Here is a 26,489-nt window from a genome sequence, read left to right as displayed (position 1 = left end):
ATTATTTTTATTTAAAGATTTTCAGGGTAGAAAGCGCCTCTTTGAAAAATCTATTAAAAGAGGCAAGAATTCTTTTAGTCTTATTTTGACAAGTTTGGCACCAACAAGAACAAGATGAAACTTAAAGAAAATAAACCATTATACAGGGTGAAATACAATACATAAACTTCGGGCAGCATATTCTGCAGATAAAAATAAGTAGGTAAGAAAGTTCGTATAAATGTATGTCCTAAAATGGCTTAGTTTCGGAGACACATGGTGTTGAAGTTTCATTTTTATTTCGATTTTTTGCAAATAATTTCTGACGTAACGTCAATATTTGGATGAAAATTGGTATCTGGCAGTTTTTTGACATGAGAAATTTGATTTCGAGGTCAATATGACTCCTAATAGTAGGGGGCGCCACCTACATGTGTTTTAACTGTTTTGAAGAGTAATAACTTTTCGTCCGTACCTGTATAAAACTGCTGAATAAAAAAATATACATTTCCGTAACTTTCTACGTAAAAAATGTCTCTTGGTAAAAATCGTTACGAGCAACCGTTCTCAAGATATTTAGAATTGAAATAGTCAATACATGTCATTATTGACAAAACATATTGTTGCGGACCCGTGTGGACTCGACCTAACCTAACAATATGTCCCGCGCTCAGATGACCTTAACATCGCATTAAAGAATAGATACCGTAATGATTCATTCGAACGTTCAAGAAAAAACGTTTTGGTCAGCATGTTTGAACGCTCAATGATGACGGTGATAATGTGGAATTATGAGGCTCGCTGGCGATTTTTTCAAAACACGTAAACCGTCGTAATATTTTTCTCAGTACTACAGTACGGACGAATTGTGCTCAGGAAACCAGTTAAAAATAACTGCGGGTGGTGCCAGCAGGAATCATATTGACATCAAATCAAACTCCCAGACACAAATTTTCATCCAAATATTGACGTTACTTCAGAAATGATTTAGAAAATCGAAATAAAAGTGAAATTTCTACACCCTGTATCTCCGAAACTAAGCAGTTTAGGATATACAGGGTAAGGCCCATCGAAAACGTTCCGCAAGGCATAACGGCCAGGGTAATTTTTTTTCTTTCAGAAAATTCAAAAATACGTCAATTTTGTTTGTGAGGGGGACAACTTTTGCCCCAAAAATGATCTTCAACCCTCTAAGCGGGGGTGTCATCCCCCAACTTTTTTCAAATGGGAAGGGGGTTCAAGTGGTACCGCAATGAAAAGGGCTTTCTATTCTCTAGACTTTCCGGCTTCGTTTTTGAAAATCGGTCGAGTCATTGAGAAGATATGAAGGATTGAAATTTGAAAGTTCATTTAAACATTTATCAGAGTAAATGATAAGGATAAATTCGTTCGACCAATTTGCTGTTTTTTCTTATTATTTCTAGATGTTTACGCATTTCTTCACTTGCCACAAGGTTGAACAATCAGATGCGGTAGTTGCTAGATAGCTGTTCTGTGACTTGTGCGTTGAAGTTCTTCTCAATATCGTTAAACTTTTTAACAATTATGGTAGTCACTTGCAGAAAAAGTGGAAATAATCGAACTTTATTTTAAAAATAATGAATGTAGCAATCGGGTTGTGCAGATATTCAATGAACGCTATCCTGACAAACACCTTTATGGCAAAATTGTTCGCGAGTTACTAGAACAATTTCGCGACACTAGTTCCGTTATGAATAAAAAGAGGCAGAGGAAAAATCCTGTAGTAAATGAAGCTATGGAGGTATTCGTATTGGGCCAAGTTGCCATGGATAGTGCGCCGAGTACAAGAAAATTAGCCAATGAGACCGGCGTGAATCGTACAAGTGTCAAAAGGATATTAAAAAAACACCAAGTTCCACCCGTACAAAATTCAGTTGGTACAAGAACTCAACGAAGACAATTTTGATCCTCGCTTGCAATTTTGTGAAACTATGACTGAACGAGTGGCGAATGATAATAATTTCCTATTTAATGTGTTTTTCGGATGAGTGTACTTTCATTTTGAACGGTGTAGTTAATCGGCACAACTGTCGGTACTGTGCTGACGAATACAGGGTTTTTCACGAGGTGCACACACAAAACCCTCAGATAGTGAACGTGTGGGCTGGTATTTTTGGAAATTCAGTATGTCAGTTTAACGATATTGAGAAGAACTTTTAACGTACAAGTGACAGAACAGCTATCTAGCAACTACCGCACCTGATCGTCCAACCTTGTGGCAAGTGAAAAAATGCGTAAACATCTAGAAATAATAAGAAAAAACAGCAAATTGGTCGAAGGAATTTATCGTTATCATTTACTCTGATAAATGTTTAAATAAACTTTTCAAATTTCAATCCTTCATATTTTCTCAATGACTCGATCGATTTTCAAAAGCGAGGCGGTGAAATATAGAGAATAGAAAGCTCTTTTCATTGCGGCGCCACTTGACCCCCCTTCCCATTTAAAAAAAGTTGGGGGATGACACCCCCGCTTAGAGGGTTGAAGATTTTGCAATCATTTTTGGGGCAAAAGTTGCCCCCCTTACAAACAAAATTGACGTGTTTTTGAATTTTATGAAAAAAAATTACCCTGGCCGTTTTCGATGGGCTACCCTGTACATTTATACGAACTTTTTTACTTATTTTTAACTGCAGAATATGCTGCCGAAGTTTCCGGAATACAGTTCGGACCACCCTGTATATATTTTAATAAAATAATTAACAAAAGCTTGAAAATTATAAAAACAATTTCAAATTTTTTCAAAAACTTCCTAGGCACTTATTGTTGTTTTTATTATTTTTGATATTATAGATAGGTTAAAAAAAACTCATTTCGACTTTTTAATAATCAGTTTTATTTACATGAAAATTTAATAAAACAAATATTAAATAACAAAAAAATATACGTGTTCTGTGTTTATCTGTTTGCATATTATATGTATAGCCTTTCTTCTTTGTTTCTGCAAAATTACTACTTTTGTGGAGATACTTCATTAAGATAACTGTAAAGCTGTGGCAGTATATACAACAAATGTGAGATTATAGTAATAATAAAGCTATAAATAAACATTTTTATTTCATTTTTATTGTTTAAAACTTCTTTTTATTTATTTACATCGCATAAAACTGTTTATTTACATTCAGTCGAAATTGATTCAAGTAAAATGACAATTAAGCTCATGAATATGATAAATGAGCAAATGAAAAAGGCGTAATAGAAGGCGCAGAAATGTCATTTGTTTTCATGCAATCATATCCTACTAAAATATATTTTTAGAATAGAGTCATGTTATTACGATTTTTAAAATTTTTATAAATGTATTTTTAGGTAAAGATAGGATTTAGATAATATGAAATAAAAGGTGAATCTATACATAGTATCTATATTTTTGTGTATTTGTATTCCTTAAATGTCTACTATAGCTTACTAAATAAATTTATTGAATTTTATAACATCAACAAAATGTATCACATAAATTAGGCTTATTCTAAGAATTTTGTTTGTTTATTTATTTTTCTGTTTTGTTTTAATAAACAATTAGAAAATAATAATTAATAAACTTGCTAAGTACTTAATTGTAAATTATTATACAGAGCGTCACAAACATTATTAATATTTATTTTATTTAGGTAAAAATAAAAAAAAATCTTTAATTTTCCTAATTTTTGTGACAACCTGTATAAAAATTATTGACGTTTGACGTCCAAACAAATCAAATCTACAATAAATTTTGTGTGTTTTTATAAAATAGTAACAAAATTTCAAAATATACCGTTTCTGTAACCCCCTGTATACAGTGCTTATATTTTAACTCTGAACATAAGTTTTTTTGGTTAAATGTTTTGTTTTGTAAAGATAATAAAAAAGTCTTGTTATTATACCCAAAAATGTGTATGTTCCTAAAACGATTAAAAGCACTGTGTTTAAAAACAGGAACATACAGGGTGTCCCATTATTTCGTGGACCTAGAACTACTATTACTATTACTAGAACTACTATTATATTATTATATACCTAGAATTACTATTTTTGTAATTAAATTAAGTTTACTGGATACAATCTACCTCTTTACAAAAGTGCTTCGTTTTTCCGTTAGAGGGCATTAAAATTTAAAAAAGTTTTTTAAGATATTTTAAGAACCGTTATTTTTAAAAACCATTATTTGAATGAGATTTGAGGTCCCTATGAAATATCAAAATATAAAAACTAAAAAATGTTTATTAAAATAAATCAGCTATACTTAAATAGTTTAAACTTCATTAGACTTGAAGATTTCTTAATTTCCAACCTTAACTCCATCAAAATTGTGTATTTTTACAGTAATAGATTAAATTTTTCAAAAATAATTTTGTCAAAATAGTTGAAGAATTTAGGAATTTACCGAGTGGTTAAATTTAGCCGTGAATAACTTTTGAAGGAGTAGGTTTATCGAAAAATTGTAAGAGACATTTTTTGTAGAACGTTCAATTCTGTACAATGAATGTGAATATGTGATTGTCATGGCTGTGAGAGAACAAGATCGAGAGAAAAAAAATGATTTGCAAAAAGTGGCAAATTCCTATGTAATTTAAATGGGAAATAAATCGACTTTGGGGCACGGTTTATTATGAATATTAAGGGTTTACAATGGTCTGTTATTTTTTTTGGACAATAAACTAAAAATATAGAGGGCGTCGTGAGAGGAATGATCAACTTTGTAAAAAACGGACACCCTACTATGTATACAGGGTGCTACAAATTCGACGTACGAGTTACGATTAGTATCTCGGAAACCGAAATAGATATGAAGATGGTTAAATTGGGGCAAAGTTGCGCTTTGGGCTGTTCACAAGATGCCATTAAAAAAGTTTTCAAAATTTCAAGGATTGCTGAGTTTTTCGGAAAAAACGGATTTTTTTGAATATCAATTTTATTTTTTCCTGTCGTTACTTTTTAGAAAATCAAAAAACTACTTGCATATTTTCATAGCCACTTTATTAAGGCTATCTGATAGTATTTTTAGATTTTCAAATTAGCTGATAATTTGTGAGATACAGAGGCCAACTTAATTTTTTTAAATACGGACCTATTACCGGAAAATTAAGTTGACCTCTGTATCTCACAAATTATGAGCTAATTTGAAAATATAAAAATACCATCGGATAGCCCTAATAAAATGAGAATGTGCAATTAGTTTTTTGATTTTCAGAAAAGTAACAACAGAAAAAAATAAAATTGATTTTCAAAAAAATCCGTTTTTTCAAATTTCAGCAATCCTTGAAATTTTTAAAACTTTTTTGATGGCATCTTGGTGAACATCTCAAAGCGGCAACTTTGCCCCAATTTAACCATGTTCGAATCTATTACGGTTACCGAGATACCAATGCTTGTACCTCGAATTTGTAGCACCCTGTAGGCACATAAAATCTAGTATGCGCTAATAATAATCTAACGGAAAAATGCGGCAGTTTTTTATAGAAGTAAATGGGTTCTAATGAATGCATTTTGGTTCCAAAAATACGTAGGTAATAGTTCTATGTCCACGCAATACTAGAGCACCCTGTATATCTATACCATACTCAGTACAGAAAAAAAATGAACCACAATATCTTCTACAGATTACAATTATTACTATTCCTCAGATGATGTTCAACAGCATTGCAACTACTATTAAGGTTCCCGTTCTCATTTCCTGGTACTGTCAGCCACTGTCACAACGTCTGGTAGTCGTGGAGTAGACCGGTTGGCGTCTGGTACAAGGGTTGACCCATCCCTGCCGGGTTCAGAGGGGGGTAGGCGTTCAGTTGGGGGGGCAGCATGCCGGTGGGGTTGTAGGCGGCCATTTTGTGGGGGGTGGGCTCGGTGTCGCTCTCCGAACCGCTCGAGTCCATGGTGTGCTGCTTGTCTTGGTTCGGTTGGGTACTGGAAGAATAAAACAAAGAGAGAATTAGTTAGAACAAATACTCTTCAAATGTTTAGGTTATTACTGTTAATAATTATATAATAATAATATATAAAAAACAACCATTTAAATATACCGCGTTTCAAAAGTGGCTCACCCCCTATAACTTTTTTATTTTTTCAGATAAAAAAACGAGATTTGGTATGTTAGTATATGACTTAAATTAGGATTGATTGACGTATTCAATTGTTTTCGGTCACTTCCTGTTTTACCGGAAATGACTACAACTTTGGATTTTTAAATGGCACTCTTGGTATTTTTTTACTTTATTCGATATCAAATGACACTCTGGAAATAGAATGACATATCATATGTCGACTTTTGACATTTTCGCTTAAAACAAAAGGAGTCTTGGAAAAATAGATTTGATCGTCTAATGTTTTTAGTGTCTTGTTCTGACCGGTTAAAAGATGACCATATCGTATTTTTAATATTAACTCTATTTTTTCAAATGGAACGAGGGTGGCTCATTAGCATATTTGGAAAAAGTATTTTTTTAAGAATACTTTGATAACACACAATTGATATTTCGAGACAAATTGTCGTTATGAAGCGCATGTTGCAATTTCAAATAAACCATATTCGAAAACTGACATAATATGATATGTCATTCTATTCAGAGTGTCATTTTCTGTCGAATAAAGTAACAAAATACCGAGGGTGTCATTTAAAAATCAAAAGTTGTAGTAATTTCCGGTGAAACAGGAAGTGACCGAAAACAATTGAATACGTCAATCAGTCCTAATTTATGTCATATACTGACATAATAAATTTCGTTTTCTAATCTAAAAAAATAAAAAAGTTATAAGGTTGAGCCACTTTTGAGACACCCGTTATACGTCATAATAAATATAATAAATACGTGCGAACCCCTATAAAACACACGAAATTGGGTCACGCTGTATACAATAATGTTAATCTCTAATTATTTTTATAATATTTGTCAGAGATTATATTTGAAAATTAAGGCTCTATATCAAACCAACCCGATGCAGAAGAACGCATGGTCTCCATGGAGCGATGATTTTCCCATGAAACGATCTCGAGTCTAATTGAGTTAATCAGTAGTAAAAAAGCGAGCCAGCAGCCAGCAGGCCGGCGATGCGTACCTCGGTCTCGGATTACCTGCCGGGGAAGCCCCGCAACTCTTATTATGTACACACGACCCACCCTAGGGGTGGGCTAGGGGAAGAGCGAGGGCACGTCGCACTGCATTACGTTTTGCCCCGATTCCCCCTCTGTAATCGATGATTATATTTGCGGTGAATATTAGACAGCATCGTCTATAATATACAGAGTGGAGTAGCTTATCAAGTCAATTAATATTTTTTGCCAAAGGCATTTAGGAATAATGTAAATACAATAAATACAATAGTACAGTACGTCTGCTGGATCTGTATCTATGAAAGGAATACGGACAAAAAACATTTAAATAAACAGCAATATATTTTATATGTCGACTTGACGAGTACGTCACGGCAAATCGCTCCGCCCACTCATTTTATTGGCTACTTGCAAATTTGTTGAATTTTTATTGATGGGACGCGTTGTCTAATTTTTTACGAAAAACATCGAGAGAATATCGTTTCCCCTCTCACGGATACCCCGTAGCTACAGAACGGACAGACGTACTGTATATGTATATCAAATGTATTCTTAGATCATAGGAAGATTGTGAAGATCTAAGAATGTATTCTTAGATCACAGATTCGAACACCAGAGTGTGTTACTTCACGAATTCCCAATAAATATCTGCCGTTTAAAAGTCTTAATGGATTCACACAAAGATCGTGGTCGCGATCGCGTCTGTGTTCTCCGCTCTAAGTGGGTTTCCAATTGGGATGCAGAACGACTCTGGTCTAGTTAGTGGAGTGTTCTCTCTAGGGAATCCAAGTCCCGGGACCAAAAATGCTGTCGGGACTTCGGGACCAAATATGAGGTCCCGGGACAAGTCCCGGGAGTCCCGAAACTGGTCCCGAAACTAAAATACACAGTATACTTATATAATATCGATTAGATCTGTCTTGAAAAAATAAATGAAATTAAATTAATTTAACTGAGAACTCAGGTTTATTTATATTGCTAAATGGTTAACCAACAAAAACCGAAACAAAAAAAAAACAGAAAAAAATTGATATGAACTCATACAAACATGGCAAATATAAAACTATAAAAAACTATATAAACTAAAAAAATATAAGTATACAACGAGACACATCACTTTTGTCCAAAGTAAGACTTAAGTGCCACGAGAGCATTTATGGATTTATCATCTAATCTTGAACGAAGCTTACTACAAAATCCACCGGCAACTGAAAAAGCTCTCTCCGATTGGACGCTGGTGGATGGAATGGTCAGTAAATGCTCGTAACATAGCTGCCAATATTGTCCTCGACAACCGCCATCCTCAAAAAATACCATTTCTCGTTTTATAACTTTTGATAATCGATCTGGTTTTGCAGCTAATGACGTTTGTATCATTGCTCTTGTACTTGTTAAGGCAGTAGCAGATATTGCACTTTCAATAAATCCGTCTAACCTTTTTGCCAATGGAACTTTTTCAACCTGATTACTATTACTGTTTCTTATCTCCGCCAGCGAAACTTCGTCTTCATCTGAAACAGCTTCTTGCTCTTGCACTTTGGATTGTGATAATCTTTGCACCAATTTGTCAATGAACTTTAAGAATTCTTTGGTATCTGGCTTAGACTGATTAAAATCTAAAGGATTGCTTAAACTTTCTATATATTTTAGTGTGGATTACAGAGATAACTAAGCACACTGGAGGCAAGGGTTCTTCGCTCGTTTATTCGTTGCTTCAATGCTTCCTGTAAGTTTTGGCTTACGGCGCATTGATTTTTGAAAGTTCTTCGAATATAAACTTAAAGCTAGCATCAGCAGTGTAGAGATTTGCTTCATACCTACATAGTGTCATCACAGCTAGCCTTATAGGTTCTAGGCACTTAACAATTCCGTCCAGAATTTCAAAATCGTAGTCACTGAAATTTACTAATATGGAGAGATCAATCATGGCCTTTTGTATGCAATCTTTTAGAAAAACAAACCTTTCTAGCATTCCATCAAGGCTATTCCAACGGGTTTTACAATCTAAAATAAGATTTAATTCTCGGTTGTATTTTCCGTGCACGTATTTCTGTAGAACAGTGTTTTTCGATGGAGAGCGTCGAAATAACTTTACGATTTTTCGGACTTTGTTGACTAATTCGTTTATGTTGTAGCTGTCAGTTAGGTCGTAAATGATCTCTTCATCCACAATTTCATCGTCGTCGTCGCTATAATAATTATCATCACTTGACAGGTCTTCAATGATTTTCTGATGGTTTCTTTTACAATACATTACTTCAAAAACTGCAAGGTATAATAATTTAGCGGTTTCGGGACCAAGTTGATGTCCCGGAACCATCATTGAGTCCCGGGACCACTTTTTTATGCTAAGTCCCGGGACCGTCCCGGGACTGGATACCCTAGTTCTCTCCCTTTTTAGTTAGATCTTTGCTTTTTCATTACTTTCTATCCTTTGGTGGAGTGGCATCCAGAGTAGAACGATTCTTTATCGAATTGATGGTAACTTTGGATCGCTTTTAAGGATATCAAATAAGATGACTATTTCTTGTTTCCGATTGTTCCTATCTAAGATAAGCGAATCAAAGTTAATGCGTTCCAAATTCTCGAAATAAATACATTTCTCGATTGACAACAATCGAAAAACCGCCAAAGAGAACCAGAATGAACGTGAAAAGAACTTTCGATCGAAACCAGAACAGCTCCGGAGCACTTCGAGCTGCACCGACCGACGACGACGTTTCGAATTACTCCATTTCGTATCATTTGCACCAATTGAAATCGACACCCCGTCGGTTTTCGGTTACGGAACGACGCGGTTTTCAGATATAATGCCACCGCAAAAAGAACTCTGAATTAACTCGGATAATACGTAGCGACAAAGACATTAGCGTCACTAGGAAGGGACAGAGGGGGATTTAAGCCACCAACCTGACAATAATTATTTATTATTTATACTACAGTTCAGATAAAACTTTGAACAAAAAGACTACGGAAAGAACATTATGACGGATTAGAGATGAAATCAATATAATGAACCCCCATTTTTGGACAGTTTTACTTGATGTTTCAACTGCCATATTTGAATAATATTTATTGGTCCTTTTTGAGATATTTTATTATTACCCTAAATATTAATAGCAGAGAACATTCACGTATTCGAAGTAAGAACAATCTTTGGATTCTCACGACGTTTTTATATTGTCAATCACGTCGCAAAAATAAATACTTTTGTGACGTTTGAAAAAAACTTTCCTCTACGCCTCTGAACTGCCCATCAGTACCACCCTTTCTCCAGCATCCCAAACTCAACAAATCGACTTTTAAACAAACACTTATCGGAAAAACGACTCGACTCTGTCCCTTATTCATTTCGGTATGTAAAAACTACACAGAACGAATTCCAGTATACGGCAGCGGCCTTTATAGAAAAAGGGACCCCAACAAGTGACAAGTGGTGCACACGTGTTACCACCGAATTCCGCTAAATACCGCCAGCCTGGTGGTAGTTCTGTCGGTTTTCAGTACCGAAACAAAGAGGCACTTTCAGAAAATGTGTTGTCCACTTCCTTTTCGAATCCATATATTTTCGTTAGGATATTATTGAAAAAATGAAATAATGAACGAGGGTAATATGTCGTATGATCGAAAACAAAACGGCGTCATAGATGGCTGGGGACAATCGACGATAATTTTGAAGAGGTCAATCTATGGATGTCATTTACTAAAAATTGACATTAAACCAGTCAAAAATTAACACTAGTTAGAGAGAGATTAATTGCTTGATAAATACACTTAAATTGTAAAAAAAATCTCGCAACGCAGATCTTCCACTACAAAAAATTGTGAGATGTCATCTAAAACCATAGAATTAACTATAGATATAAAACCAAGTCAGTTACTTTAGTTCAACTTCGTATCGACTGGACAGACAGTTACCATTAGCCGTTAGACTCTGGACTTTTAATAATCATTATTTCTTATTTAATGAAATGAAAGTTCTGGATATTTCATCTTCAACATTTTCATGGTCTGTGAGTGTGTCTCTACTAACAAAAATTGAAAGAAATAAGGAATTTTGATTAAAAATAATTCATAAACTATAAGGTATAATTATTAGATATACCGAGTGCGTCTCAAAAGTGGCTCACCCAGTATGACAGAAATTAGGGTTTATTGACTTATTCAATTGTTTTCGGTCACTTCCTGTTTCACCGGAAATGACTACAACTTTTGATTTTTAAATGGCACCATCGGTATTTTTTTACTTTATTCGATAGAAAATAACACTCTGAATAGAATGACATATCATATGTCAACTTTTGATATTTTCGCATAATATGGCTTATTTGTAATTATAACTTGCGGTTCGTAACGAAAATTTGACTCGAAATGCCAAGTGTGTGGTATCAAATTATTCGTAAAAAAATGCTTTTTCCAAATATGCCAATGAGCCACCCTCGTCCCAATTGAAAAAATTGAGATATGATTAAAAATAATATTTGGGCATTTTTTAACTGGCCAGGACAAGACATTAAAAACATTAGACGATCAAATCTATTTTTCCAAGGCTACTTGATTAAGAATTAGTGTTTTTAACATAGCCATGGCACTCTAGATTGAAATTTAAAATACAATTTTTTATTAAGCAAGAACGTCAAAAGTTGACATATGATACGTCATTCTATTCAGAATATCATTTTCTAACGAATGAAGTAAAAATATACCGGGGGTGCCATCAAAAAAATTTAAAAGTTGTTGTCTCTGCGTGAAACAGGAAGTGACCAAAAACAATTGAATGTGTCAATCATAATCCCCAATTTATGTTATATACTAACATACCAAATCTCGTTACTTTATCTGAAAAAATAAAAAAGTTATAGGGGTTTGGTTTGGTTTGGTTTTGGTTTGTTTTTTTTGAGACACATCCGGTATTGGCAATCTAGCCAGTTATAGTATGATCCCTTCATCACTCGATATTTTGCTTTATCCATAGCGAAGTTACGTCAAAGGTACCGTCAGTTGCTTCGAGGAAAGGATGTTACTGCTCTGCTCGACTTGGATAGATACAATTCAAACAAAAATAACTGGTCCTTACTAAAAAGAAAAGTACCGAAACAATATTATTTTAGGTTTTAAATTATATACTTCCTTCTGGTTATGTTAATAGCTGATTACTGTATAAATAGGTAGTTAGAGAAGTATACAAATATAGAAGAGAGATTTTCAGGTGGTTTATTTTTTTGGAAGTCAATAATTAGCATAGGCGTAGTCAGGTTAGAAACTCTAAGAAAAAATAAAAAAAGCGAATAATCAAAATCAAGCGAAAATGACCAGCTCGTATAGTGAAGTAGCTGTTTTTATTTAATAATTTAAAGTTCTGCAATGTAAATACATTAATAAGACTATTTAGTATCATTATGTTTTACATTTTATGGTCTAAGATACCCGAAGAAATTTTTGAGGACTTACAACCGCGATAAATCAGAGATTTTCCTTAATTTAAGTAAGAATAATCTTTGAATTCTCATGGTTTCTTTTAACAGGACACTGTATCTTCATTGAACACCTCAGTATATTGAAGCTAAGAAGCAACGGCGAATGCAGATTCTGTGGAGAAAATGGGGAAACACCAGAACACCTCATTACTGAGTGCGCAGAGACGACAACCGTTCGTGCCATAAACGTTGGTACGACTGATATCGAAGATGAAGAACTAACCTCTATAAAATTGTTTCAGATACTGTCGATACTTTTGTCAAAGCCTTGAGACTGTATGATGAGTTATAACTCAAGAAAGTGGGACACAATAGATCTATAAGGTCTATTTAAAATGCTATTATAGCATTTTAAATTTACTATGCATTTTAATAATTTTTATTAGACTGAACTAGAAAATGTTGTCATCGTTCCTGCCAGATCATATTAACGTTCGGAAACAAAATCCCGGCAGGATTTCGGAGAATCTGGACCGTCGGCATCGGCATGCCGAATTCTATTTCTAGTTGAGAGGTATCGGATGACGATATATTGTGTGTTCGCGTTTTACTAGGCCGCCATACGCCGGTCCCTGGAATCTGAGAATAGCCTCGGCTATTTTAGCTGATACCCACATAATTCGATACCGTGCCAGGCCCAACAATTTGTGCGCAGTTATTATATACCTACCAGACTTTAACAATTAGTATCTTTCGGAATGTTCACAAAAAATGGTTTAATTCGATCATAAAAAATAATAATTCAATTGATTGAATTATTATAGTGAGAACATTATACCGTATGATCAAAAAAGAACGGCGTCAAAGACGGCTGAGGAATGCCAATCGATAATAATTTTGGCTAGGTCAAATATCGAATTAAAATAAAGAACTGTTAAGAAATCGGCCTATTTAGGCTTGGTTTTCATCCCGAGAGGCTGATGGATATCGGTCCCAGTTAAGTGTTACGCCACGTAGTCTTAGCTTGCTATTTACCGGTGTCGGGTTTCACCCGGGTTGACCCGCAGGGTAATTTGAGTCCCGAGGACCGAGGAGAAGGAAAATGGAGAAAAACATATTGCGGTCTTTTCCTTCAGTTTGTTTTTGGGGGTCCGTCTTCTTCGGTTAGCTCCTGCGGTGGTCCTTGTCCTCGGAATTCGTGTGCTATTCCCTGACAGAGTAATGATAAGTGCACATGTGCAAGTGAATCCCCAATTAATGAAGTTCATCTGGACATTCGACATTCTAAAGCATAAAAGGAACAGATTTTCATCTTTAAAAAGTAGATTAACTAATGTACGGAATTGTCCTGAGCATGGGCACAGATAGATTTTCACTTAAGTTGAAGTAAAATCTTTACTAGGGGGCACCAAAAAAAAATATTTATTTTCTTTTAATTACCATGAAAATATCGTTCACGATGATGAAAAAAAAATCTAGTAAAGTTTAATATCTTAATATTAATATTAAGAGTCTCATCGTGATTTTCTTATCCCTCAAAATACATTTGCCTAATGTTTAAGTAAATTTCTTTGAATTGTGCATTGAGGTATGATGTGATTATTGCCTTGTTTGTTTTTTCTGTCAATTTATCTAATTATAGTGGATTATACGGCTCCCCTCACCTTATGATTTTAGTTTAGTTGTTTTAATTTTCAAATTGAGCTAACCATATTGTTATCTGTGATTGAACAATTATTGTGATAGAAATAACCTTTTAACCTTTTAAAAACAAATTAACTTTTTAATTTGTTTTGTGATTGCGTATTTTATAATTTTGACCTCTGTTTGACTAGCCTCTGAGCCCCTGTTGACTAGTTTCTGAGCCTGATGATGGGAATTGTTTAAGTCCCGACACATGTCGCCCCCCTGCTTTTTTTGAAGCATTTAAATTTAAATAAACATCTTAAAGATTGTGAATTATTTGTCCCCTTACCCGCCTTCAGAGGCTTTACTTTGATTATACAGGGTGTCTAAAAATTATTTTAAATAATTACTAGCTTTAAACGGCAATAAATTGTTTAATTTAAATGGAACGCCCTGTATATTTTATGAGAATCAGATGCACAATTATTTAATTGTCTATCCAATTGTATTATACCATTTTTTACCTATCTCTTCAACTTGTCGTAGAAAATGCATTTTTTTATAATTTAGACTTCATTTATTAATATACCCATGGAATATTGACATTTTAGATTATTTTTACATGATGCTATATATATTTTGGATGAAACCGGGAACTTTTGATTATATCTAATACAAAATATCTGGAGCAATTGAAAAAACCTTGTGCTCTTGAAATCTTTTCCACTGTATCTTGAATCAAAAACACGTTATTTTAGTTGATGTGTAGGTCCAGGTTGGCAGCACTGTTCTGTATATTTTCTCTTTTCATTTAAAAAGCCACAGAGCTGCGGCGAACAGGCAGCAGAAGCAGACGAGCAAACAGAGACAGAAAAAACACCTCGTCTCTCTCTCTCTTGGAAACCCTATATTGTTTGCTGGCAGCCTTGGCCCCACGGATCCGGGGGGAGTTGCTCGCTGGCGGTGTCGGGTTTCGCCAAAACAACGAAGCCTGTTCAAACACATCATCCTCCTTTCTCTCTCTCGCTCTTTCTTTCGCTCCTTTCGTTCAGAGTTTCGGTTGTCAGCGCCCCCTCCGTCATCAGGTTTGACCGACCGCAGCGCCCGTTTTAAAATAAACAAAAAAATCGTCCTTGTTTGTGGTTCGGTTCCTAATGAATGCTATTAGGAATTATTATATTATTATTATGCTATTACGAGTTATTGGTCTTGCATTTGCTTATCACTATCATTTTGGGGAACTGTAGCCTATATAATTATCTCTGTTCTCCTAATGGTACAGTCTATTAGCAAATGTCACTTACCTATCTTTGTGTTCCGCCGCTCTGTCCCTTTGTCTCCTGTTCTTGAACCAATTCGAGACTTGCGTCGTGGTCAGTCCGGTGGCTTCTGCCAATTCCCTTTTCTCCCTAGGGCTAGGGTAGGGATTGTGTGAGTACCAGTCCCTCAAAACAGTCCTTGATTTCTCCTTGAAACAGTAACTGGTCTCCTCGCCATCCCAGATCGTGCGAGGTAAAGGGAATTTTCGTCGCACCCTGTATTTACCTACTGCTCCTAACGGTCTACCTAAAGGGAATTCAAAATATGATTGTGAGAATACAAGAAATAGTGTTAAATGTTGAAAATTTTAAAAATAAAAACAATATACCGGGTGTTGCATCGTCGGACGGGACATAGGAAATCCCATGTAAATTTTAATGGGGTCAGTTATTGGCTTCCCTAATAATTTTAGAGAATACTTCTATTTAGGTTTATTGAAGAGCACTAAAACCCACATTCAAAAGAATAACTTTAGATATTTTTGATTAGCGGCGATAATTCGTCGCCGATTGTTATTAAATTTTTCTCCTTTCTTATGGCTCTGTATTTATTTATGAGCACCAGTCAAGGTAAAAGATAACTGTCAAATGAAGTTGTCATTTCAGAAATTTACCTATTTAGTGCTTTATTATTATTGAAAACTCATTCCTACATCGGAAATCTTAAAGATGTATTTATAAATACAAATTAATATGAATTAAAGTAAAATAAAGTAATCATTTACAAGGTTAATTATAGTATTATTACAATATTCAATGACTTATTAATTTAGGTACTATTAAATTGTTAGAACTTTAGGATTTAAGAAGATGTTCAAATATTCCTCCATCGACTGCTAGACAATAACCCAGGCGATCATAAAACAACTCTTACATTCGCTAGTTGATAAACTGAAATTCTATTGCATTTGGCAGAAATAGCATTTTTTAACTCGTCTAGATTTGGGTATTTTTTATCCTTGTATATCCTGTTTTTTAAATGGCCCCAGAGAAAGAAATCATTTGGCGAAATATCAGGAGACCTTGCTGGCCAATTTGCTGTATGATTTAGGCCAATAACGTTTCCGTTAAAACTATTGTCTATAAATATTCCCGAACAGCCAGGGTACTATGTGCCGGGCAGCCATCCATTTGGTACCAAACTTCCTGATTTTCCATAGCGGCATCATGTAAAGCAGGTAAAATATGATTTTTGAGTAGTTCCAAATAATATTCTGCATTTAAATTTTGCGTAAGAAATAATGGCCCGATAATACTGTGTCCGAATATCCCTGCCCAAACATTTACTTTCTGTGGATATTGCGTCCTTGTTTCGACAAACCTATGTTGGTTTTCTTTGTTCCAATATCAATAATTTTCAACATTGGGTTCATTATTTAAGGTAAACGTGCATTCGTCAGTGAAACATATGTTTTTTAAAAATTCCCTATCCGTGTTTGCTCTTTCCATCATATCAAAACAAAACGCCTGCCGCCGTATTTCGTCACCATCTCGTAGCTCTTGGTGCTTTTCCTATTTGAGGGAATAGTATATATATCGTTTCAAAATTCGAAACGCTGTAGTGTGATCTATTCCTATTTCATCCTCAAGTTTCTTTGTGCTGATCTTTCCATCATTCTCTTCCACACACAATAAAACTTCCAAGTCGGTGTCATTTCTTGCATCTTCTCTTTGCATCTTGCCTTGCTTCACATCTGCAGTTATTTATTAGGGTACCTTTGGTCTCATATCTCTGGATATTCCTTGCGATTGTAGATTTTCCAGGTATCGGTCTATTCGGATACAGAGCAGCAAACATGTCCGACACCTTTTGATAACTATTTCCTTGATAATACCATTTAATCATCAATACTTTTTCTTCGGTAGTGTAATTCATGGCTTATATTTTCGATGTAGGTATGAGTTTTTAATAATAATAATAAACCACTAAATAGATAAATTTCTGAAATGACAACTTCATTTGACAGTTATCGTTTACCTTGACTGGTGCTCATAAATAAATACAGGGCCATAAGAAAGGAGAAATATTTAAAAAGAAATCGGCGATAACTCGTAAACGGGCTAATCAAAAATATCTAAAATTATTCTTTTGAATGTGGGTTTTAGTGCTCTTCAATAAACCTAAATAGAATTATTCTCTAAAATAATTAGGGAAGTCAATAATTGACCCCATTAAAATTTACATGGGATTTCCTATGTCCCGCTCGACGATGCAACACCCAGTTATACATATATGTGAAAAACTCTATATTTTACCATAATAGATTATAAATTCCTACCTCTGCCTCTTTCTGCTTCTATGTAGTGCGCTTTCAGCCACAAGGCTTGTAGCTTGGCGTGGTTGTGATTGCTAAATTGATGGCCCTCTAAAATTTTGTACAGTTCTTTGAAGTTTCCCCGGTGAAAGGCCACTATGGCCTTGGCTTTGAGCACCGACTCGTTGTTATGCAGTTTATCACATGCCGGCAAAGACCAGAGAAATCTACCTAGTCGTTCTACGTTTCCTGCCTGTTGTAGAACCTAGAACAAAAAATAAATTTTAGCTAATAAAACAAACTGTAGAAAATATAGTCATATACAAGGTGTCCCAATATTCCGTGGATATAAAACTGTTACGTATTTTTGGAATCAAAATATTTTTTTTCTATGTGTTCATTAACTGAAGAAGTATGATATTGCGTTGAAGGTCAGAGATTAATGTGGAACATGTAGTATAATGAAATTCTGACTGTTTTTGAACAATAGTACAGTTATTAATGAACACCGTAAGGTGCCAAACACATTAAAAAGCCTTTCACCATTTATTGTTAAATAAATACACGCACAAAAGAGGCTCTAAAACTAGAGAAAGCAAATAAGAGCGTTAAAACAAAACTGCCTTTGTCTTTAAATGATTAGAGAAGTTATAGGCTTAGTTAAGTACTCTTCTGTTTGCATGGAGAAAATAATTTGTAGTTTTTATTACTTTCTAGAAACAGAAATACATAAAGTAATAAAAATAAGTAATTTTTATTGATTTATGTGACAGGATGAATCTTCAATCGTATACCTCGAGATATGTGCTTCTTGATCTTTCTATTTTGAAGTTAAACTTTCCACATCCCTGTATATAGAATTCCTATTGTTTGCTTTTGATTCTCGGCTTCCTGGGCAAACAACTGGGTACCTTTTTACATAATTTCAGTTGAAAGCGAAATGGCCTCTTACAACAAACACGACCTGAGTATTGGTGGATCGCGGTACCATGTTCAAACAAGAAAAGTACCTACTTATTTGCACAAACGGCGTTTGCAGATGAGAGACAACCCAGTGGGTTTACATATTTTCAGAGACTCATATTTCTGTTTTATTTTTCTTACATACATGCAGTTTGTTGACGGGTTTCGTTAATAATTTAAGTTAAGTCATCATAAATTCGATATGTAGATTGCAAAATAAAGCACTAGTTCACCAAAATACTATTTTAGCAAAAGCAGGGTGCACAAAAATCTTGATTTTTAAAAAAATAAAAATAAACATTTTTTTTTATTTTAATCAATTTTCTATTTAAAGTCCTATCCTAAATGGCTAAATCTTTATAAAACAGCAACATTATTTCATCAAAAGAATATATTAAAACCAAATTATAACGAGAAAACTTTCCTGGGCTGGGTCCTTTTGAACCGGATGGCATGTGTCCATCAGCAGTTCACCATTAGCCGAAGAAGTATGATTCTTTGGTTGTGGGGTATAAATTAATTATTAAATAACATTACTATCATCAAAAGAATATATTAAAACCGAATTATAACGAGAAAACTTTCCTGGACTGGGTCCTTTTGAACTGAATGGCATGTGTCCATCAGCAGTTTACCATTAGCTGAAGAAGTATGATTCTTGAGTTGGGGGTATAAATTCGTTATTAAGTAACATTATTATCATCAGAAGAATATATTAAAACCGAATTATAACGAAAAAACTTTCCTGGACTGGGTCCTTTCGAACTGGATGGCATGTGTCCATCAGCAGTTTACCATTAGCTAAAGAAGTATGATTCTTCGGTTGTGAGGTATAAATTGATAATTAAATAACATTATTATCATCAAACAAATATATTAAAACCGAATTATAACGAGAAAACTTTCCTGGACTGGGTCCTTTCGAACTGGATGGAATGTGTCCATCAGCAGCTTACCATTAGCTGAAGAAGTATGATTCTTGAGTTAGGGGGTATAAATTCATTATTAAATAATATTATTATCATCAAAAGAATATATTAAAACCGAATTATAACGAGAAAACTTTCCTGGACTGGGTTCTTTTGAACTGGATGGAATGTGTCCATCAGCAGTTTACCATTAGCTGAAGAAGTATGATTCTTGAGTTGGGGGTATAAATGCGTTATTAAATAACATTATTATCATCAAAATAATATATTAAAACCAAATTATAACGAGAAAACTTTCCTGGACTGGGTCCTTTCGAACTGGATGGAATGTGTCCATCAGCAGTTTACCATTAGCTGAAGAAGTATGATTCTTGAGTTGGGGGGTATAAATTCTTTAATAAATAACATTATTATCATCAAAAGAATATATTAAAACCAAATTATAACGAGAAAACTTTCCTGGACTGGGTCCTTTAGAACTGGATGGAATGTGTCCATCAGCAGTTTACCATTACCTGAAGAAGTATGATTCTTGAGTTGGGGGGTATAAATTCGTTAATAAATAACATTATTATCATCAAAAGAATATATTAAAACCGAATTATAACGAGAAAACTTTCCTGGACTGGGTTCTTTTGAACCGGATGGCATGTGTCCATCATTAGTTTACCATTAGCTGAAGAAGTATGATTCTTGAGTTGGGAGGTATAAATGCGTTATTAAATAACATTATTATCATAAAAAGAATATATTAAAACCAAATTATAACGAGAAAACTTTCCTGGACTGGATCCTTTCGAACTGGATGGAATGTGTCCATCAGCAGTTTACCATTAGCTGAAGAAGTATGATTCTTGAGTTGGGGGGTATAAATTCTTTAATAAATAACATTATTATCATCAAAAGAATATATTAAAACCGAATTATAACGAGAAAACTTTCCTGGACTGGGTCCTTTAGAACTGGATGGAATGTGTCCATCAGCAGTTTACCATTATCTGAAGAAGTATGATTCTTGAGTTGGGGGGTATAAATTCATTAATAAATAACATTATTATCATCAAAAGAATATATTAAAACCGAATTATAACGAAAAAACTTTCCTGTACTGGATTCTTTTAAACCGGATGGCATGTGTCCATCAGCAGTTTACCATTAGCTGAAGAAGTATGATTCTTGAGTTGGGAGGTATACATTCGTCATTAAATAACGTTATTATCATCAAAAGAATTTATTAAAACCGAATTATAACGAGAGAACTTTCCTGGACTGGGTCCTTTCGAACTGGATGGAATGTGTCCATCAACAGTTTACCATTAGCTGAAGAAGTATGATTCTTGAGTTGGGGGGTATAAATGCGTTATTAAATAACATTATTATCATCAAAAGAATATATTAAAACCAAATTATAACAAGAAAACTTTCCTGGACCGGGTCCTTTCGAACTGGATGGAATGTGTCCATCAGCAGTTTACCATTAGCTGAAGAAGTATGATTCTTGAGTTGGGGGGGTATAAATTCTTTAATAAATAACATTATTATCATCAAAAGAATATATTAAAACCGAATTATAACGAAAACTTTCCTGAAGCTGGGTTCTTTTTGAACCCCGGATGGCATGTGTCCATCATTGGTTTACCATTAGCTGAAGAAGTACTATGATTCTTGAGTTGGGAGGTACCGTACGTTATTAAATAACATTATTATCATAAAAAGAATATATTAAAACCAAATTATAACAGAAAACTTTCCTGGACTGGATCCTTTCCGAACTGGGATGGAATATTGTCCATCAGCAGTTTTACCATTAGCTGAAAAGAAGTATATGATTCTTGAGGTGGGGGTATAAATTCTTTTAATAAATAACATTATTATCATCAAAGAATATATTAAAACCGAATTATAACTGACTTTCTGGACTGGGTCCTTTAGAACTGGATGGAATGTGTCCATCAGCAGTTTACCATTATCTGAAGAAATTATGATTCTTGAGTTGGGGTATAAATTCATTAATAAATAACATTATTATCATCAAAAGAATATATTAAGAACTCCGAATTATAACGAAAAACTTTCCTGTACTGGATTCTTTTTAAACCGGATGGCATGTGTCCATCAGCAGTTTACCATTAGCTGAAGAAGTATGATTCTTGAGTTGGGAGGTATACATTCGTCATTAAATAACGTTATTATCATCAAAAAGAATTTATTAAAACCGAATTATAACAGAGAGAACTTTCCTGGACTGGATACGCTTTCGAACTGGATGAGACAATGTCCATCAACAGTTTACAAATTAGCTGAAGAAGTATGATTCTTGAGTTGGGGGAGTATAAATGCGTTATTAAATAACATTATTATCATCAAAAGAATATATTAAAACCAAATTATAACAAAGAAAACTTTCCTGGACTGGGTCCTTTCAAACTGGATGGAATGTGTCCATCAGCAGTTTACCAATAGCTGAAGAAGTATGATTATACGGCTGAGGTGTATAAATTCGTTAATAAATAACATTATTATCATCAAAAGAATATATTAAAACCAAAGTATAATGAGAAAACTTTCCTGGACTGGGTCCTTTCGAACTGGATGGAATGTGTGCATCAGCAGTTTACCATTAGCTGAAGAAGTATGATTCTTCGGTTGGGGGGTACAAATTCGTTATTAAATAATATTATTATCATCAAAAGAATATAGTAAAAGCGAATTATAACGAGAAAACTTTCCTGGACTGGGTCCTTTCGAATTGGATAGAATGTGTCCATCAGCAGTTTACCAATAGCTGAAGAAGTATGATTATACGGTTGAGGTGTATAAATTCGTTAATAAATAACATTATTATCATCAAAAGAATATATTAAAACCAAAGTATAATGAGAAAACTTTCCTGGACTGGGTCCTTTCGAACTGGATGGAATGTGTCCATCAGCAGTTTACCATTAGCTGAAGAAGTATAATTCTTCGGTTGAGGGGTACAAATTCATTATTAAATAACATTATTATCATCAAAAGAATATATTAAAAGCGAATTATAACGAGAAAACTTTCCTGGACTGGGTCCTTTCAAACTGGATGGAATGTGTCCATCAGCAGTTTACCAATAGCTGAAGAAGTATGATTATACGGCTGAGGTGTATAAATTCGTTAATAAATAACATTATTATCATCAAAAGAATATATTAAAACCAAAGTATAATGAGAAAACTTTCCTGGACTGGGTCCTTTCGAACTGGATGGAATGTGTGCATCAGCAGTTTACCATTAGCTGAAGAAGTATGATTCTTCGGTTGGGGGGTACAAATTCGTTATTAAATAATATTATTATCATCAAAAGAATATAGTAAAAGCGAATTATAACGAGAAAACTTTCCTGGACTGGGTCCTTTCGAATTGGATAGAATGTGTCCATCAGCAGTTTACCAATAGCTGAAGAAGTATGATTATACGGTTGAGGTGTATAAATTCGTTAATAAATAACATTATTATCATCAAAAGAATATATTAAAACCAAAGTATAATGAGAAAACTTTCCTGGACTGGGTCCTTTCGAACTGGATGGAATGTGTCCATCAGCAGTTTACCATTAGCTGAAGAAGTATAATTCTTCGGTTGAGGGGTACAAATTCATTATTAAATAACATTATTATCATCAAAAGAATATATTAAAAGCGAATTATAACGAGAAAACTTTCCTGGACTGGGTCCTTTCAAACTGGATGGAATGTGTCCATCAGCAGTTTACCAATAGCTGAAGAAGTATGATTATACGGCTGAGGTGTATAAATTCGTTAATAAATAACATTATTATCATCAAAAGAATATATTAAAACCAAAGTATAATGAGAAAACTTTCCTGGACTGGGTCCTTTCGAACTGGATGGAATGTGTGCATCAGCAGTTTACCATTAGCTGAAGAAGTATGATTCTTCGGTTGGGGGGTACAAATTCGTTATTAAATAATATTATTATCATCAAAAGAATATAGTAAAAGCGAATTATAACGAGAAAACTTTCCTGGACTGGGTCCTTTCGAATTGGATAGAATGTGTCCATCAGCAGTTTACCAATAGCTGAAGAAGTATGATTATACGGTTGAGGTGTATAAATTCGTTAATAAATAACATTATTATCATCAAAAGAATATATTAAAACCAAAGTATAATGAGAAACTTTCTGGACTGGTGCTTTTGAACCGGATGACATGTGTCCATCAGCAGTTTACCATTAGCTGAAGAAATACGATTCTTGAGTTGGGAGGTATAAATTCGTTATTAATTAACATTGTCATCAAAAGAATTTATTAAAACCGAATTGCTGCGAAAACTTTCCTGGACTGGGTCCTTTTTGAACTGGATGGAATGTGTCCATCAACGGTTTTACCATTATTAGCTGAAGAAGTATGATTCTATAGTTGGGGTATAAATTGAGTGATAAATAACAGTATTATCATCAAAATAATTTATTAAAACCGAATTATAACGAGAGAACTGTGGCCTGGACTGGGTCCTTTCAGTGGATGGAATGTGTCCATCAACAGTTTACCGATAGCTTAAAGTATGATTCTTGAGTTGGGGGTATAAATTCGGTGATAAATAACATTATTATCATCAAAGAATATATTAAAACCGAATTATAACGAAAACTTTCCTGGACTGGGTGCTTTTGAACCGGATGACATGTGTCCATCAGCAGTTTACCATTAGCTGAAGAAATACGATTCTTGAGTTGTGAGGTATAAATTCGTTATTAAATAACGTTATTATCATCAAAAGAATTTATTAAAACCGAATTATAATGAGAAAACTTTCCTGGACTGGGTCCTTTTAAACTGGGTGGCATGTGTAAATCAGCAGTTTACCATTAGCTGAAGAAGTATGATTCTTGAGTTGGGGGTATAAATTCGTTATTAAATAACATTATTATCATTAAAAGAATATATTAAAACTGAATTATAACAAGAAAACTTTCCTGGACTGGGTGCTTTTGAACCGGATGGCATGTGTCCATCAGCAGTTTACCATTAGCTGAAGAAGTACAATTCTTAAGTTGGGGTGTATAAATTTGTTATTAAATAACATTATTATCTTCAAAAGTATATATTAAAACCGAATTATAACGAGAAAACTTTCCTGGACTGGGTCTTTTCGAACTGGATGGAATGTGTCCATCAGCAGTTTACCATTAGCTGAAGAAAAATGATTCTTGAGTTGGGGGTATAAATTCGTTATTAAATAACATTATTATCATCAAAAGAATATATTAAAACCGAAGTATAACGAGAAAACTTTCCTGGACTGGGTCCTTTCGAACTGGATGGAATGTGTCTATCAGCAGTTTACCATTAGCTTAAGAAGTATGATTCTTGAGTTGGGGGGTATTAATTCATTATTAATTAATATTATTATCATCAAAAGAATATATTAAAACCGGATTATCACGAGAAAACTTTCCTGGACTGGGTTCTTTTAAACCGGATGGCATGTGTCCATCAGCAGTTTACCATTGGCTGAAGAAGTATGATTCTTGAGTTGGGAGGTATAAATTCGTTATTAAATAGCATTATTATCATCAAAAGAATTTATTAAAACCGAATTATAACAAGAAAACTTTCCTGGACTGGGTGCTTTTGAACCGGATGGCATGTGTCCATCAGCAGTTTACCATTAGCTGAAGAAATACGATTCTTGAGTTGGGAGGTATAAATTCGTTATTAAATAACATTATTATCATCAAAAGAATTTATTAAAACCGAATTATAACGAGAAAACTTTTCTGGACTGGGTCCTTTCGAACTGGATGGAATGTGTCCATCAGCAGTTTACCATTAGCTGAAGAAGTATGATTCTTGAGTTGGGAGGTATAAATTCGTTATTAAATAGCATTATTATCATCAAAAGAATTTATTAAAACCGAATTATAACGAGAGAACTGTCCTGGACTGGGTCCTTTCGAACTGGATGGAATGTGTCCATCAACAGTTTACCATTAGCTGAAGAAGTATGATTCTTGAGTTGGGGGGTATAAATTCGTTATTAAATAACATTATTATCATCAAAAGAATATATTAAAACCGAATTATAACGAGAAAACTTTCCTGGACTGGGTGCTTTTGAACCGGATGACATGTGTCCATCAGCAGTTTACCATTAGCTGAAGAAATACGATTCTTGAGTTGTATTATCATCAAAAGAATTTATTAAAACCGAATTATAATGAGAAAACTTTCCTGGACTGGGTCCTTTTAAACTGGGTGGCATGTGTCCATCAGCAGTTTACCATTAGCTGAAGAAGTATGATTCTTGAGTTGGGGGTATAAATTCGTTATTAAATAACATTGTTATCATTAAAAGAATATATTAAAACTGAATTATAACAAGAAAACTTTCCTGGACTGGGTGCTTTTGAACCGGATGGCATGTGTCCATCAGCAGTTTACCATTAGCTGAAGAAGTATGATTCTTAAGTTGGGGGTATAAATTTGTTATTAAATAACATTATTATCTTCAAAAGTATATATTAAAACCGAATTATAACGAGAAAACTTTCCTGGACTGGGTCTTTTCGAACTGGATGGAATGTGTCCATCAGCAGTTTACCATTAGCTGAAGAAAAATGATTCTTGAGTTGGGGGTATAAATTCGTTATTAAATAACATTATTATCATCAAAAGAATATATTAAAACCGAAGTATAACGAGAAAACTTTCCTGGACTGGGTCCTTTCGAACTGGATGGAATGTGTCTATCAGCAGTTTACCATTAGCTTAAGAAGTATGATTCTTGAGTTGGGGGTATTAATTCATTATTAAATAATATTATTATCATCAAAAGAATATATTAAAACCGAATTATAACGAGAAAACTTTCCTGGACTGGGTTCTTTTGAACCGGATGGCATGTGTCCATCAGCAGTTTACCATTAGCTGAAGAAGTATGATTCTTGAGTTGGGA

At 34.1% G+C, this 26,489-nt stretch overlaps 1 protein-coding gene across 2 annotated transcripts in view; it reads right to left on the bottom strand.

Annotated features, from left to right (window-relative positions):
* Positions 1–5,269: 5,269 nt before the first annotated feature.
* The window catches only part of LOC115878749 (homeobox protein SIX1-like), a 52,345-nt gene continuing 31,125 nt past the window's right edge, over positions 5,270–26,489 (bottom strand). For both annotated transcript variants that reach the window (XM_030895334.1, XM_030895335.1), the window contains exons 3-5: positions 17,669–17,909; positions 15,375–15,636; positions 5,270–5,883 (exon numbers count right to left, since the gene is read on the bottom strand). In XM_030895334.1, coding sequence (XP_030751194.1) covers positions 5,673–5,883; positions 15,375–15,636; positions 17,669–17,909 — 714 coding nt within the window. In that variant the 3' untranslated portion in view covers positions 5,270–5,672. The remainder of the gene's footprint in view (positions 5,884–15,374; positions 15,637–17,668; positions 17,910–26,489) is intronic.

Source organism: Sitophilus oryzae, unplaced genomic scaffold (assembly GCF_002938485.1).
Source record: "Sitophilus oryzae breed Bouriz unplaced genomic scaffold, Soryzae_2.0 scaffold_1521_pilon_pilon, whole genome shotgun sequence".
Classification (NCBI taxonomy): domain Eukaryota; kingdom Metazoa; phylum Arthropoda; class Insecta; order Coleoptera; family Curculionidae; genus Sitophilus; species Sitophilus oryzae.
Note: the sequence above shows the minus strand (reverse complement) of the source record. Positions and strands in the feature narration are given on the sequence as shown.